This window comes from Morone saxatilis, unplaced genomic scaffold, assembly GCF_004916995.1.
Source record: "Morone saxatilis isolate NCDOM2014 unplaced genomic scaffold, NCSU_SB_2.0 Contig7, whole genome shotgun sequence".
Lineage (NCBI taxonomy): Eukaryota > Metazoa > Chordata > Actinopteri > Moronidae > Morone > Morone saxatilis.
Genome location: NW_023340246.1, coordinates 19662357 through 19679347, shown reverse-complemented (window position 1 = coordinate 19679347; position 16991 = coordinate 19662357). Strand labels below are relative to the sequence as shown.

General features: G+C 37.9%; 1 protein-coding gene across 1 annotated transcript in view; it reads left to right on the top strand.

Moving 5' to 3' along the window:
* The window catches only part of slc30a2 (solute carrier family 30 member 2), a 16309-nt gene extending 2020 nt beyond the window's left edge, over positions 1-14289 (top strand). The window contains exons 2-8 of the mRNA XM_035678980.1: positions 6271-6482; positions 8431-8577; positions 9882-10035; positions 10901-11120; positions 11592-11697; positions 13067-13201; positions 14144-14289. Coding sequence (XP_035534873.1) covers positions 6271-6482; positions 8431-8577; positions 9882-10035; positions 10901-11120; positions 11592-11697; positions 13067-13201; positions 14144-14289 — 1120 coding nt within the window. The remainder of the gene's footprint in view (positions 1-6270; positions 6483-8430; positions 8578-9881; positions 10036-10900; positions 11121-11591; positions 11698-13066; positions 13202-14143) is intronic.
* Positions 14290-16991: the final 2702 nt, after the last annotated feature.

Below are 16991 nucleotides of genomic sequence, written 5' to 3'. Positions count from 1 at the left end.
AAGGTAAAACAATTAGTTGATTAATCAAATAGTTAACCAAGAATGAATTTATTGGCAACCACCAACAATTATGTTTCAGTCACACAAATGGAAGATATTCTCTGGTTCCTGCTGCTTTACTGTGATTTGTAGCTTTTAGACGTCACTTTGGGTTCTGGTAAACTATTATGTGCACTTTTCACCATTTTCTAACATTTTACAGAAAAACTAAAAATAGATTAATCAAGTGAATAATTGGTAGAGCAATTGATGAAGAAAATAATTGTTATTTGCAGCTCTAGTCACATTAATATTGTCATTAATAAACCAGTTTGTCTTGTCAAGCCATTAGCAAAAGTTTTTAAGTCACCCATAGTAATAACTGTTAATAAATCATTAATAAATGGTTGTTATTTATCCATCAAGCCTTCATTTATAAATGTTAATATGTTGGTCTGGATGCTCTGCAGTGGTTAACACATGAGGGGGTCTACATGATGAACTAAGAGCTGCAAAGACCAGGGCTGCAATTAGCAATTCATTTTCATTATCAGTTTATCTACTGATTATTTTCTTGATCAAATAATTAATAATGTGCTTTAAAATATCAGCAAATTGTAAAAAAAAAAAATGAGTGTCAAATGTTGTTCAACAATCCAAATCCTAAAAATACTGAATTTAGAAGAGAAAGAAAACCAGGAAACATTTGAGAGGCTGGAGGGATGTTTGGGCCGAATTTTAATTTAATGATTAACCGTTTTCTACACGTTGAGTGACTCACTGACCAATCAATTATTGCATTTTGTTGACTGACTCATCGATTAATCGATTAATTGGTGCACATCTAACAAAAATGCTGGGGTAGAATAAACACCAGCAACAACCTGTCAACCCAAAATGTGTTTCCTATTATTGGCTTATAGCTAATAAATCCATTAGTTATAATTCATAAACTCTTTGTAAAAGGCATCTTCTCAGAAAGTAATGCCAGCTTTGTTTTGTTTTCACTCGTCTGATATCTGGACTCGTGTCTGGGTGTGCACAATAGAGCTTAAATTATAATTTTTTGGGGCCAGATCTTGTGGGAAATTAACAAATATATAAAAATTTATTTTTTGGTCTCACACAAAAAAAGAGCCAGATCATGTGGACTCCAACCAGGATAGTGAAAAAGTGAAACCTTGACTGAAAACTTAAACGTATTCAAATCAACTGCCAACTGAATGAAAGCTTATGACACAGAAAAATATAAAACACCAGATATGTATTGTTTTTAATTAGATTGTGATATTATACACATAAAATCAACTAATTCCCTTTCATATACTTTTTAACTTATTACTGTGTCTTTATGATGTTACCCAGCTGTGTTTACCAATTTCTATTTGTTGGATCGGTCCCTCACTGGTATCTGTGATATTACTGGCAGCACATGAAGGCAGCATAATTGTCTGAGGGTTAATGGGTGTCTGGCAGGAGATACTGGGCCTGTCACTGCTGCTCCCACAAAACCCCCTGATAATAACCAGTGAAGCCAGTCAGCCTTTTTTTATCAGCCTGGTCTCTGGTAGCTCATAACTCATAAACTAATATATTAAAGATAAGTGTAACTTCACTTTCATCATAGATTCCAATTAGATGTAGTTTCAATGTTTTTTTATTTTTATTTATTGAAACAATTTTTAATGTATTGGATATAAATACAAGATACAAAATTATGTTCAAAAATACCTTATAAGTTATAGAAAATATGTATTGGAAAATGTTTTTTTATTTATATTCCACCAAGACAAAGACTCTACAACTATGCCAATGTTAGCTGTTCTCTGAGGCTGTACTTACTTACTAATGATGACAATGCTAACATGGTGATGCTAAGCAAGTAGTATATTTAATATGTTCACAATAGTAGTACACAGTATAGCCAAGGCTGATGGGAATATAATTAGTTTTTCAGGTATTTGGTCAAAGTATTAGACAACCTGCTATACTGACCAGATGGTGGCGCTAGATGAAAAGTCAGAGGATGACAAAAGTCATTAGGATTCATCCTCTGGGAACAGCGAAGGACTACACAACATGTAATGCCAATCCATCAAATAGTTGTTAAGATGTTTCCATCTGGACCAAAGTCATGTACTGACATTATCATCCCTGTAGAGCCACGTCGAAAACATGGCTAAACAAACAGATCTGCAGTTCACTCACTGACGGCTGTTACCTTGGTGGAAAAGCCATTAAACCAATCAGAGCTTTGGAGGTGGGATTAAGAACAGGTTCTTCCTGTAGCAGAGGCCAGAACATCAAGATTTCAACAAGTATTTGTGATATTGATGAAAGCAGCTGTACAAATACCAAAAAACCATGCAATCACATAACTGCCTCTGCCCAACGAAACATGGTGATTGTATGTTCTCCTGAAGTCTTACTCATTATTGTGAGACTCCAGGAAGCTGCTGGAGGCCAACACATCAGCCTGGAAAACCACAAATTCTCATTTTTGTTTTATTGAGTAAACAATGGCGATATAACTTGTTAATTAATGAGCTTTAAAGTTGCTGGTAGGTGGATTTTCTTACCGTTGGGCAGAGCCAGGCTGGTTGTTTCCCCCTGTTTCCACTCTTTATGCTAAGCTAACTGGCTGTAGCTTCATAGCAGCACACATGAGAGTGGCATCATTTAACTCACAACAAGAAAGTGAATAAGTATTTTTCCAAAATGTTGAACTCTTCTTTTAAGAAAAGACACAAAAGAAACACAAGACAATATAAACAGACACAGATTTAAGCTGACTAACAAAAATAACTCTTAAATCAGCAAGACCAACACCATCACAGTGTCTCATTATCAGGCCACAGAAACACGTCCTCACAAGTGCTAACATAACAAAAGTAATAAGTCTGTCATCGCTGTCTTCATCATCATCATCATCATCATCACTTAGTCTGTTAAAGCCAGTGGAACAAAACACTGTTTATCTGCAGCGTCCTTTCTCGCTGCAGGCATCGTTATGTCAGTTACAGAAAATACTGTACGGTGCTCTGATATAGCCGACTGCAGCTGTAATTAAATGCTCGGTGGTTACTTTTTTTCCAGTGGACAGCTCTTCTGAGGCCTCTACATATCATATAATTTCACAGATGACTGATTATTCCCTCAGGTCCCTCCACTGCTGACGCTGAGTGTCAGTGAAAGAGCAAACAAACACTGTACACCTGCCCTCTGGGATATTGGCTAACAGATGAACTCTGATATTTAAGAGAAACAACACATGCTCAGTGTTGCCAAACAAGAATTTAATGCAAACTTTAATGTAAGCAGGATGACTGCTGCAGATTAAATATGAGCCATAGGGCGATAACAGTGACTATAAAGCTCATTATTACCTTTGGATTGCTCACTGAAGAGGTTTGTTCAGCAGTTCACACTAACTGTTAAACAGGAGATAATCCATGATGATAAAATGCCAAATGTGAAGCTGAATCTCTGAAGGGTGTAAAAAAAAATCCTTCCAGATCCCCTCCGGTATTAAGACATAATATAAATAGTCTGCTTGGAACAATAATGTGTGTCGGATATGGGTTTTCAAGTATAATTTCCATTTTAAAAAGGAATCTACTCCTTCTACCTCATTAAAATTCCATAATCTATGAATATACAAATTTTGTTCATTTCTAAAGTTTTCCTGAGGACACAAGATGTCTCCTACTTCATGCACATACATCACATTCAGAAGTTGCATACTGGACCAGGATTTACGTCCAAACTATCAGATTTTCAATGAGCACAGAGAAACTTTCCACTTCCAGCAGATGAATGTGAAATAATCCTTCTAGTGTCAAAACTCTGCAGAAGATAGTCCTTCAAACATCACACTGTAGGAAAGAAGATAGATACATATTTTTGAGTGGGAGGTCCAGTTTTTAACACTCTGGGATAGAATCTATTGGCAGAAATGGAAAAAGCAATGCAAGCTAGAAGAGCCTCATTTTAAACTAAACTAAACTAAACTCCCTTAATAATGTGGTTTATTGATTATTTATACCAGTAGTAGTAAAGTCTGAACATTTTGGCCATATGTGTGTTACTGTTTGTGTTTCTGTGGTTGTTCACTGTTTGTTCCTATTGTCCATATCGTGGATATTTTGTACAAATGCCTTTAAAGACTATTAGCCTACTTCAGCTTCATAACATCCCAACAGTACACTGGCCTGAGTGTATGTTTGTATGCTGTGTGTGTTGAGGGGGGGGGGGGGGGTGTGTGGTGCTTGTGTGATGTGTGTGTGTGTATGGTGAAGTATGTACGTGGTGTTTGGGAATGTTTGCTCTTAACGTCCCATGTGGTTGTAATTGACATAAATCTGTTTTCCATTTTGGCTGCATTCTGTTTCAGCTTGGACATCCCATAAAAGACTGTGGTGTATGTTGCTGTGTGTGGTGTGTGCTGCTGTGTGTGTGGTGTGTGTAGATAAAGGCTATCATGAAACACTGGCAATCTCCTATGTGAAGTGTGTGACATAAAGTGTCGTGTTTGTGGTGTGTGGTTAATCTCAAGTGAGCCTAAATTAGTTTTTTCGACCTCATTACCCACATCATCGCAGCTCCTCCTCACTTCACATGGCAAGAACAGCAACCTGGGTGTGTGTGTGTGTGTGTGTGTTGGCTATATGTGGTCTCCTGTGTGGTGAGGGAAATGGAGAAAGTACAGCACTTTGGTCTTGTTCTCATGATTAAAGATCCGACCTATTGTTTGTAATTGTCAGAGGTGAAGTACATATCCAGACTGTAATTCTCAGGCTTGAACACAAATGGTTGAAACAACACACTGTAAACCAGGTAGTGACATTAAATACATTAACATCCCACAAATGAGTACGTATGTCGCGTGTTTTGATTGGAGAACATACAGAACAACTCAATTAGTACACGTAACTGTATATTAGGAAGATCTTTCCAACTGAAACCATTGGGATGGATCACCAAGAAAATTCTGTACAGACATTTGGTGATTGCCTACGTAATACCTAATCCTGCTGGTATTCCCGTGATTTTTTCCCTTTCTAGGCTGCACACCCATGAGGTTGACATTTGTAGTTTACGGGTGAGACTGTCTTGACAACTAAGTCCAGTTGTATTGACCATGAATATTCTTTACATAAATATCCATGCTCCACCTCCCCATCCCTAAGAGTACTAAGAGCCATAGGGAAGCCACACAGTACGGGGCCAGGGAACCAACTCCAGATCTTGGGAGACAATGTAATACCTCCACACCAGAAATAAACCTCGGAGCTTTTGCTTTTTTGTGAGGTGACAGTACTTAACGCATGAGCCGTCTAAAACAATTTTAGTGATCCTCTGACTTTTCATCTAGCCCCATCATTAGATCAAAAGCCTGAAAGTGAATCACAGCCAGCTGGGAGCCGCAATTTGAAATAGCTACTGACTGTAGCAAATGCTAGCATCCTAATATAAGATGGTGAACATGGTGAACATTAGTGCTGCATCAGCATGTTAGCATCCTGATATCAGCACAAACATAAACTGTATAATTAAAAATGAACGTAGTATCTTTGTTATAAACCAGAGGCTTCTGAAGAGCCGTTATGAAGCTCCATGTAACCATAAATTGTAAAACTGGCTAAACATGGTTGAAAAGTTTTCAGATGTTGAACATTTCCTTCAGCAACATTTCTAATACTTTTTGAATGTATAAATAACTAAAATGTTGAAACCACTGTTAATTGTAACTTTGATGTCTAAAAAACGTTCTTCTAAAACAACCCATTCGTATGAAATGAATGGGGTAGAAAGCCAAAATGTAACAGGTCTGTTTTCATACGCACACTCCACCTCACTGTCAGCATTAATTGATTTCCTGGTTCTTCACTGGTTGACCACTTCTTCCACTTTAGTGAACACTGATTGAAACCCACTTAATCAGGAGAAGAACTGTTTCCACTTACTGTAGCTCCTCCAAACATAACTGGACTCTGCAGCAACATTTACAAAAAAAATCAATTCTCTCATGTCTTTAAGGGTGAACAAACACCCTAACACCACATAACCCACCACAGGTTGAACAGAAGCTGATATCACCATGCATTAAAAGTCATGTTGTCCAAACAATGACCCCAAATCAATTCAATTAGTGCCTTTTCTTTCCACTATTCTTTCATACTACCACTAGGGAATCCAAATCCTACACATATGGCTTTAAAAACTGTATAAAAGTACATAATTGCAACGGGTGAACCATCTGTCTTCATGATACCTTCTGTATCCTTGCAGCTCCTTTCCGGACTCCAAAGAGCAATATCCCGACTTCCCTTTTAAGAATGGAGGCGTGGCCGGTGCCATCGAGCTCAAGCGACCCGTCGGTGCCCACTGCCACGGTACCAAAGCTTTGGCGTGTGAGGACAGTGGGGACAAGATGCTGGCCAAGAAGAAACTCTACATTGCTTCAGCTGTCTGCCTCGTGTTCATGATTGGCGAGGTCATAGGTAAAAGTTTAGAAACTCAAACAAACTCAAGAACAGAAGGTCAGACATTAATATTTCTTTCTGTCAGAAATAAAAGTGATACAAATTCCCTTTTCTGGTGCATAATCAAAATTTCAGCCACTTAGAAAATCAATTAAGACACTTTTTTTTTGTTTAACATCTATTTAATACTATTATACTACTACTATATGATATGCGCTATGAATGTGTCTTTTGTTGCAACGTAATGTAGGTCACAAAATGTGGGCGCACTGACTGTTGTTTATCCCCAAGTTTTCAATTACAAGAGGTCCAAAAAGATGTCGAATCTAAATACTAATTAACTTTTTCATTCAGCTGTAATCAAAAGAGCTGATGTATCCATGGGCGCTGGAAGTAGGTCTGCTGAGGGAGCTGCAGCACTCCTTAAAATCTGGCATAAGGAGAAGCACTAATGTTTAAACCTATAATGACTTTCTCCTTTTTCACTGGGATTTACAAGTGCACACTGGCATTTATAACTGGAATAAGGTTTTGCCTTGTTTTTGTCAGTTTTCTGTTCAGTTTTTTATAATATGACATCATTTTATAAACTGACTTCCTTCTCAGCACCCCTACCTCTGCCAAAGTGGTGATTTTGAGGGCGACAGTTTGATTCAAGCATTGTAGGTGCAGCCAACTTCTCACTTTTAGTGACACTGACAGCCTGCCCCATGGACATCAAGTGTAGTAATAGCTGGCCGTGTCGACAATCATTTGGTTGTCTGAGGAAGCTTTGGGATCTTCTGGAAAGTGGTTTCCACTGGCAGACGAATTACCGATGTGAGCTCTCCTGTTATAAATGGAGCAAATCCAGACACACTAAACATCTGACATAAGAGAAGAATGTTATGTAGAAAATGTATGGAAGTTCATTAATGAAAAAAACTATTTAGTGAGCTCACAAACATTTTTAAAGCACTTATCAGCCTTTGAGTGTCCACAGGGAGTAATTCATGCGAGCAAAAATACATTTGTAAGCAATTTTACAACTCTAGTCAGTTAATGTCAAATTATTTATTATTTTGATATATTTTCATATTCTTTTCAAGCCCAGGCTGCAATCGCCTACACTATGTGAAGCACTGCATATACAGTATTTCAATTGACATAAATTAATACACATGAAGATTCTGTTTGTTCAAATGTATTTATTATGTTTATGAGGCTCTGTATATATATTATTATATTTATATCCATTGTTGGATTACTCCTGGGGCATTATTGGTAGGATATTCAATATATTGTGCTGTTAAGATGCTGGTGGATTTACATACGGCTTTGGTTTGTTGTTAATTAATGTATAATTCCATCAAGGCTGGGTTACGTAAATTGCCAAAATACTAAAGTTTTTGTTCAAAAGATACCATTCAACAGTGAAAATGTTCATATCACGCTGCCATTAAAATATAATGCTGAAGTCTTGAGTAACTGCACATTTCTTTTTAAAACAAAGAAACTACAAAGAACGAAGCCTCAAACTTTTTATGGCCAAGAGTATAAAATGATGGCTCACATTCACTGGCTGATTGCCCGGACGTTTATGATGATATAAAAGAATATCACATCTCTTTTACCCCGAGGCATTACTCTGGATCTAAGTGTTAATACATATCAAGGTTTGTAGCTGCATTAAATTACAGGTTTAACAAACCTTTAAAAGGCTGATATAGATGTGATTAGGTTGAGGGTGTTATTGCTCAGAGGGTGTTTTCACAGTTGCTGACACACTCCTTATCAGCAAGTTTTTTAAAGTCAGTTTTTATTGATAACTGGATAAAAATAGTTTTATCTTATCTTTTAATAAAAGCAACGTTATTACCGTTCATCTAAAGATTCAACAGTCTTTTAGACATCGGTTCACAGGGTCACTCTGAATGATTTAGAATGTAATATTGCTCACAATCGGTTATGTTCTGGTTTCCAACAGGAGGCTACCTTGCCCACAGCCTGGCCATCATGACTGACGCAGCCCACCTCCTGACAGATTTTGGCAGTATGATGGTGAGCCTGTTCTCCCTGTGGATCTCCTCCAGACCGCCCACCAAAACCATGAACTTTGGTTGGCACAGATCAGGTCAGCTACGTCTGAGTGGATGGATGGAGGACGGGATGATGAATGGATGTTTGGAAGGATGGATGGTGACTGGATGAACAATTTAGTACATTTACGTATTAATATGCATTTAATAATCGCTGAATAAGAGATGGTTTTAGTCTAGTCTTTGCCACCTTCAGGCAACATCAACATGTCTACATCTGCAACTCTGCAGTGACGCCGCTGTTATTTTCCTTTCCTTAAGGTGGTGCATGTTATTAGGTTTATCTGGAACCTGCTGATTGTGAATGCGTGAATTTGTGAGTTATAAGACAGGTATCGGTTTCACTGAATGCAGGCTGTGACTTCCAACATGAGGCAATTTCCCAGTAATTCTGGTGTGTTTCACTGATAAATAAACTCACTGACAAAATAAACACTATATTTGCAACCCATGTACAAGCATGTAAGGGCCCTCCCGTGACTCAAAAATGTATCTGCAATTTGACAAAAAATTGTTACACATGATGCTGGCACCACTTGGGATCTATGTGTAAACACATCTTGCAAAATACTTTGGTGAAACAGGCCCCAGTTCCTTAGATTAAAAGATAGTAGCTGTTACTTGATGTAAAAGACCAGGGGTCTGAAACTACTAGATCCAGTCTGCAAGACAATTACAAGACCCTGCAAATATATAAAATGTATATATATATATATAAATAGTAATTATTTGCACAGTCTGATTTTCCACTAGCCTTATACTTCAGAATAATCATCTGAGCATAAAAATGTTGGCATTTTTTTTGTTTCCATCAACAAATCACTGATTTACCACACCGACTATGTCTATTTGTGAACCTAGAAGAGAATTTGATCCGAGCACAGACAGTTTAAAGAGAGGTGGACAGTTGAGCATTTTTTGTGGAGGTTAATTTGCCGGCTTCATGTCTCACCTACGAAGACAAAGCGGTCATTCTCCAGGAAAACAATCTCACCGGCATTACTCCACTACACTCTGGAGTGTTTCTAAGCCGCCCTCTAGGAGAATTGGTACTTGTAGCAAGATTTGTGAACTTACTATATTTCTAAGTATATGTACAGTGGCTCCTATTAACAAGCTGCTACCTTTATTAACAACATTACACCTGTGCAACATGTGTCTAACTTCTGGGTCTCTACTGCGTCTCTGTGTTTTATGAGTTTGATGTTGAAGCACTGCCTCTGAGAGATGTGGTCTGTTATTAAACTTCATGATAGAGGTGTGTTGTTTTGAGTATGCTGAACTGTATTATTATGTTAAAGTGATTAAGATTCATGCCTCCCTTCTCTTCATGCCACAGAGATCCTCGGGGCGTTCATCTCAGTCATTTCCATCTGGATTGTCACGGGGGCTCTGGTCTATTTAGCCATCGAGAGGATTGTACGCAACGACTATGAGATAGATGGCCATGTAATGCTGATTACCTCCGGGTGTGCTGTCATTGTCAATATAATGTGAGTGCTTCTTAGCTTAATGGGTGTTAATATGGTATATTATGAAAATTCAGTTTAAAGCTGCAAGCTTCATGATACATTCTACTTGTACACTATGTTGACCTTTCATATATTCATAGAAATTCAGTGAGGAATACCAGGAATTAATACTAATATTTGCCAGGATTTTAAACACGTGTACAAGAAAGTGGACAAGCATTTGTGAATGTTCAACCGTAGCCTAAAAGAGCAGCTCCACAGCCTTTATATACCTAGATGGACCGTGATTGGCTGCAGATGCCAATAGCCTGAAGAGCAACACAACACCACCTGTATTCGAGGTCCAGTCTGTAGGATTTAGTGGCATCAAGTGGTGTTGTTGTACATCGCAACTCCCTCGCTTCACCCTCCCCTTCCAAGTGCGAAGGAGAAACTACTGTAGAATCATGGTGACAAAAACACAACGATTCCTATATTTAGATGATTATATACAGTTATGCATTATATATTCCATTTCTGCCAATAGATCCTCCTTAATGTTACACACTGGACATACAGGGGAACCCTCAAAATGTCTGTTAAAGTTTTCTGTTGTCAGCTATAGGCTTTAATGCCTTTATCATAATTAAAACAAAAACATCATTTTAAAATGTATTTGCAATAATGGATCTTTGGGTTGAGGGTGACATTATAAGAATGACATACATGTTTTATTCATGTCAAATTTCTACTACTACAAACTCCTGGTTTTGTTTCTTCCTTAGAGGGGAATTTTGTGTTAGAAGCTCCTAATAAATTGCTCTATTCTCAAGAAATGTAATACTTTGCTGAACACGAATGAAGCTGTGTCGTACACAACAATTAAAGCACCTCTTTCTTTCTGTAGCATGGCCTACATCCTCCATCATTCCACCACCTTCCACGCCCACGGCAGTGGTTATCACCAAATCGACGAGGACGGTCACAGTCCCGTCGCTCACGGCCACTCCCACACACTCCTCGGTGGCCACAGCAACACCAGCGTCCGTGCCGCCTTCATCCACGTGATCGGAGACTTGCTGCAGAGCGTCGGCGTCATGGTGGCGGCGATCATCATCTACTTTCGGGTCAGATATAGATCACATTCATGTTAGGGTGAGACTGAAATGTTAGTTTGACTTGAATTACAAGTATGAATTCTTCATTCTTGTCATTATGATTAAGTTTATTCATTAAGTTTATGGTAAATAAAGTTGCAGCAGCTTTCCTATACAATTCATGGGCAGACATTGAATTTATTTAACATTTTCAATAGTCTACATCTTAACTTAATGGGTTATTATAAAAGCATCATAATAATTAAAAGTGTATTTAAATATATATTTGAATGTGTACAGTAGTGGGAGAAGAGAAGAGAGCATGAGTCTTGTTTATTATGGATGAAAGGGTTGAATGTTTCGGTCATCATGCAAGATGTTCCCTTATTTTTGCCTTGAGCACTTTAATGGCTTGCAACTGTAGGGGGAAGAAAAAAAACACCATCTGATGTTCCTTTACTCACTCTTTAAAATCTCCATAACCTCTTTTCTCTCTTTCAGCCTGAGTACAAAGTTGCAGATCCCATCTGTACGTTCCTGTTCTCGGTCTTTGTCCTGTTCACCACCATCACCATCCTCAGAGACGTCTTTAGGATACTCATGGAAGGTACTTCCCTTAGAGATCGGGATGATTTGGGTGAACTGTTTGGGGAAAATGTTATCTTCTAATATGACTCTGACAAGGTTAAAGGTTTTGACACAGTTTCAGCCTTGTTGAGATGAAAATTTCTGTAACGTCTATAGTTGCCATATCCAACAAGTATTACCATATGAGGTTGAAACCAGGAGGGAATTAGTTTAGCTTAGCTTAAAGCCAACAGACATTTCCTCACTAATTAACATGTTTCATATTGGTTGTTTAATATGTACACAACCTTAAGTGTAAAAATGACACTGTGTGGTTTTAAAGGTATAAAAAGCAGGTGTATTTTTTGAAGCTCGAAAGGAGCAACGCTAGCTGTTTCCCCTGACTTTCAGTCTTAATGGTAAGCTAATCCTTAACAGCTCCAGCTCTGTTCTTGAGTGGCGTCAATCTTCTCATCAAAGTCTCGACAAGAAAGAGAATATACACTCTATCTAAAATGATGAACTATGCCTTTACGGTGGCTCATGAGGTGAAGTTGCCGGCACACACAGTTGTTTTCCTCGCCTGAAGCCGAGATCAAGCTGTCAAGTTTTGACCTGATCTGACAAGGTCAGACAGGCTCTCATGTTCAATGTGATGAAGGCAATCATGTCTTGGTTGACTAAATCGCTGTATATGTCTGTAGATGTCAGGGTTCATGTTAAACTTACAGAAATTACACACACATGCTCAACAGTGATTAACACCAGGATTTTTCTAAATGAGCACACAGACCTCAGTGGGCTGTTTCAGTGTTTAAGTTTATGCAGAACAAAGAACAAGAGCACAGATGGTCACATCCTGGGGATGTCATAAGATGTTTGGGACATTTTTTCTCTTTGCACGCCACCGAACTTCCTCAAGATGACCCTCTAAAAAAGTACTGCCTGTGGCATCTTTTACAACATTTAGCAACGACAGAAACAGGCCTGTGGTGTCAATGAGAAACATGATGGAATTAATAATTATTATATATTATATATAATCTTTATGCATACTGTGACTGGCTTTGTTTATTGGTAGCAGTGGGATTTGTACTACATTTAGCCAAATATGACTGAATGTGAACTTGTAGATCATTTAAATAAAATAATTAGAGGTTACCTGAAAAGTAATGAAATGTGCTGTATGGTACTACAAAACTAGGTAGCTAATTAAATGTTTGTTACTCATTAACATGTATAAAAATATGATAAACACGCTTTTATTATCCTCAGAAATGTCACTGTTTCCTGTCTATATACATATATTTCAGGTGCTTTGCACAGTATGCTTCAGATGGCACAGATAGATTCACAGACATAAATATTTATAGGCTTATAGACTTATGATGTGATCTACTGTTTTTCAGGGTCTCCTAAAGGAATAGAGTTTAACTCGGTGAAGGAGGTGCTGCTGTCTGTGAAGGCTGTGAAGTCTATGCACTGTCTGCACCTCTGGGCTCTGACTCTGGGCCAGTCACTGGTCTCTGTCCACCTGGCCATAGGTAACGTCACACACTGATCTAAGACCTGCACTAGCGAGGACTGAGAAACTAGAATGCAGCAGTAGCAGATCAAACTGCTCGGGAAGTTGAGGGATAGAAGATTTGTAAAGATTGTTGTAAAGATTGTAAAAAACAATTTGTGATTTTATGCTGTATGAATTTTATAGCAATAAAATGAACTTTGCTTGACAATGAAGTTAACACTGACATTGTTTAGTTGTTGAATGTTACTTACACTGCAGACAGTGGTGGAGGAAGTATTCACATCTTTTAAAGGGTAAAAGTATCAATACACATACATCGTTAAAAATTTGGATTTTAAAAGTAAAAGTACAAGGTATAGGCATCAAAATATATTTAAAGTAAGTAGAAAGTAAAAGTACTCATGCGGAATGGCCCTTTTCAGAAAAACACATATATATATAATATTATAACTGGTAAATGTGGAGCTAATTTCAATTACCGATTAATAATATTTTGTATTATTCCAAATCAGCAAAGTAAGTAGTAAGTCAAGTTATCAAATGTCTTAACAGCAGAGTAACAAGTGCAATATTTCCCTTTAAAATGTAGTAAAGTAGAAGTATTAAGTAGAATAAAATGTAAATACTTCAGTAAAATGCAAGCACTTGTGTAAATGGACTTAGTTACTTTCCACCATCAATTCCAGCATACATATATATATAATTAATGATTTATAAATGGAAAACCATTAAGTTTTCAGCTTTAATTAACCTGTATTCTATAAAAAGCACCTAAAAATGTAGAAAGTTCTCAACTGTGGGTCCTATTCATACTACTTCATCTGTATTTCAAACACAATCTCTAACAGAAGAAGAACTGGCTTCACAAGAAGAATAGAGAAATTAGAGAAAAGTAATATAACAATATCTAGTAAAACAGACTCACTGTGTTGTTTTCGCCTCTCTTATTTCCCGGCAGAGGAGGGTGCTGACGCTCAGTCTGTGCTGCAGGAGGCCACTGATCTGCTCCACACCAAGTTTGGCTTCTACAGCATCACCATCCAGGTAGAGCTCTACTCTGAAGACATGAGCCACTGCTCCCACTGCCAGGACCCCAGTGACTGACACTGATACTGGAACCGGACAAGACTGGACCCAACAGGACATGGAACAGGACTCAGGCACATTTCCCTTCTCTCTGGGTGAGCTGGACCAGCGAGAGTTGTATTCACAATGCAGCTTCCTGTTAAATGAGTAGAATAAGATTTTGGTTTGCGTTTGCCATTAGGTCACAAGAAATCAGACAGCTGAATCGTCCATGTGTTGGTAGTAAGAGTGCTGATGCTGGAGCTCCATGCTAAGATGGTAAAGGCCATAAAAAGTCTTGCAGTCCTCCTCAAAAATGGGGTGTATCGCACTTTGGTCCTCATGGTTTTTACCGAGAATTGGGGTGAGGCTGCAAAGGTCGATAATGTGCTGGCTTGTAAGTTTGGCCAAAATGTTGGTTCAGTCCATAAACATATCTCATCTCCCTCTTGTCATCTGAAATTCTGAGCCTAGTCACCAAAACACTACACATAAGATAACAGTACAGTACTATTTAGGACATACTGGTTTGTTCACCAGACTTGCTAGCTATCTCACAGCTGGTTTATGGTGGTTGCAAACAAAAACTAAACTAAAAACTAAAAGTATGTGTTAAAAAAAACATTTTAGTTCACTGAAATAAAAATGAGAAAAAACTAGCTTGTGTACATAAAAAATTAACTAAAATCAAATAAGAATATACAGGAAATGTCTTTAGTTTTATGAGGAGGCATAAGTGCAAATGTTTATTGAGACTGGGATGTCTACAGGACTGTGAGTCAATTGCCTTCACAAAGTGTTTGTATTGTAATACCTATTCTTAAATCTTGAATAAAAAAAACTAAAACCAATACTGAAACTAATAAAAAGTAATATGACCAATAGCGGCAACAGGGGTCCATCGTAGCAGATGTACAAGGTGACGTGGTGATGAAAAGGAGCATAATAGATGACTGTAGGCCACAAGCAATGAGTAGCACATTAGTTATAAAAGACTGTTAATGGTTTTTATTTTCTGTTTAACATCTACATTACTAAACTTTATATTTATGCAAATATTTCAGGAGAAGCTTAGTTTTTCAGTCTCTCTGAAAACACTGCCTAACCTTTAGCATTTCATTTAGAAAACTGCCAAATACACGACCACATTTTGTTCACAATTACTTTACAGCTTTGGGGCTCCTACTTATTTTCTACAGTAACTTCCCTGATTATGCTACTTACACACAAATACCAAATATTTTAGCATGGAGCACACAACCAGCTGAGTGACCTGTTAGCATGGAGCACCTGTTCTACCAGGAACACATGGATGGCTTCGATGTCTGTTGTTTCAACACTAACGTTACCGAGTGACACTCACTGACATTGCTTTTCACCAAAGGTCAGACTTGATTCTGCGATGCTAGCTAGTCACGAATTCCATTTTTTAACAGTTTTATTTGCCGAAAAGTTCTTTCTTGACATAACCTCATTGAAAACACCCTGGTAATATCCACCACACTGACAAAATTCATCTTTTAAGGAAGGAAAGCATGAATAATACCTCTCTGAAAATATACATTTTGTACCTACTGTTGGTTGTTGCCTTAGGAAGATAACAGACGGAGGGTGTAAGGACTGTTAATTGGTCAATGTCATGATAAACAAATGAGAAAGTATGATGATGATTTTTTAATCTACAAAATCTGCACTATGAAGCCATGCAAATGAACAGACTGACAGATGCAACAACTGATAGTCACGATGTCAGTACAGCTTTTCAGGCTATCGTCATAGAATTTGTTGGAGAAAAAAAAAACATTTATTTCCAATCTTACGGACTTGATTTGGGCAAGTTTTGTTGGATCCTGGTCTGAACACCTTTTAGTATCCTGGCCTAAACTATTCTAGTACTCCCTTTAAACATTATACTGTACTGTACCTCATCACAACGTACTGAAACCCTGCCAGTTCACACCAATGCAACTAGACGAGACAGGGTATCATCTCCATAACTGCCGGCTAACTGTAGCTTTTTTTTTTTTTGGATATCATTCCTACCATCATAAAATATAAAATGAGGATAGTGATATTGATTTACTTACAGATTTGCTACACTTGCTTTTTTTTGATGGAACAATACAAAAAGCTCAATAAAACGAGAAGGTTGAGAATTTGGAGCCATCCATAGGTGCATGGGTTCATTTTAAGGCTTGCGTCAAACAAACTGACGAGGCGATGTTCTCTTTTCTCCGTCCAAAACTTTGGCATTTCGACCAGCTGGCTTTGCAACGAGCCGATTGGCTGTTGAAACATTTTCGTCTGGTCATGATTTGTTTTTGTGTGAACTGGGGTATATACCATGCTGGTGTCTGTCTCATATGTAATAATTCAGTGACATCTAGAATTGATAACTCTCTCTACTGTACTGTACTTGTTTCACTTGTATCGCATCATGCCAAAGATGAGGAGTCATGCCTGTCTTTTAGAGGTGTTTCCAGGATCATAAAATTAGATCAATTTAGATTTGCAAACATTTGAGCAAATTCAGTGGAAATACGAGGATTGATCGACCTGTAGTTGATGTTTAAGATACCGACAGCCTCAAAACTGAACTCATTAAGGGCTATTCTTGATAGTAGCCCTTTTGACAATTTTGTTGTCTTTCTTGGTCTCATTTGTCAGAGTTGCTCACAATGAAGTGTCTTTAGACATGTTTACCTACTAGTGGGCACTGTATTGATTGAGCAGAAGGAAAA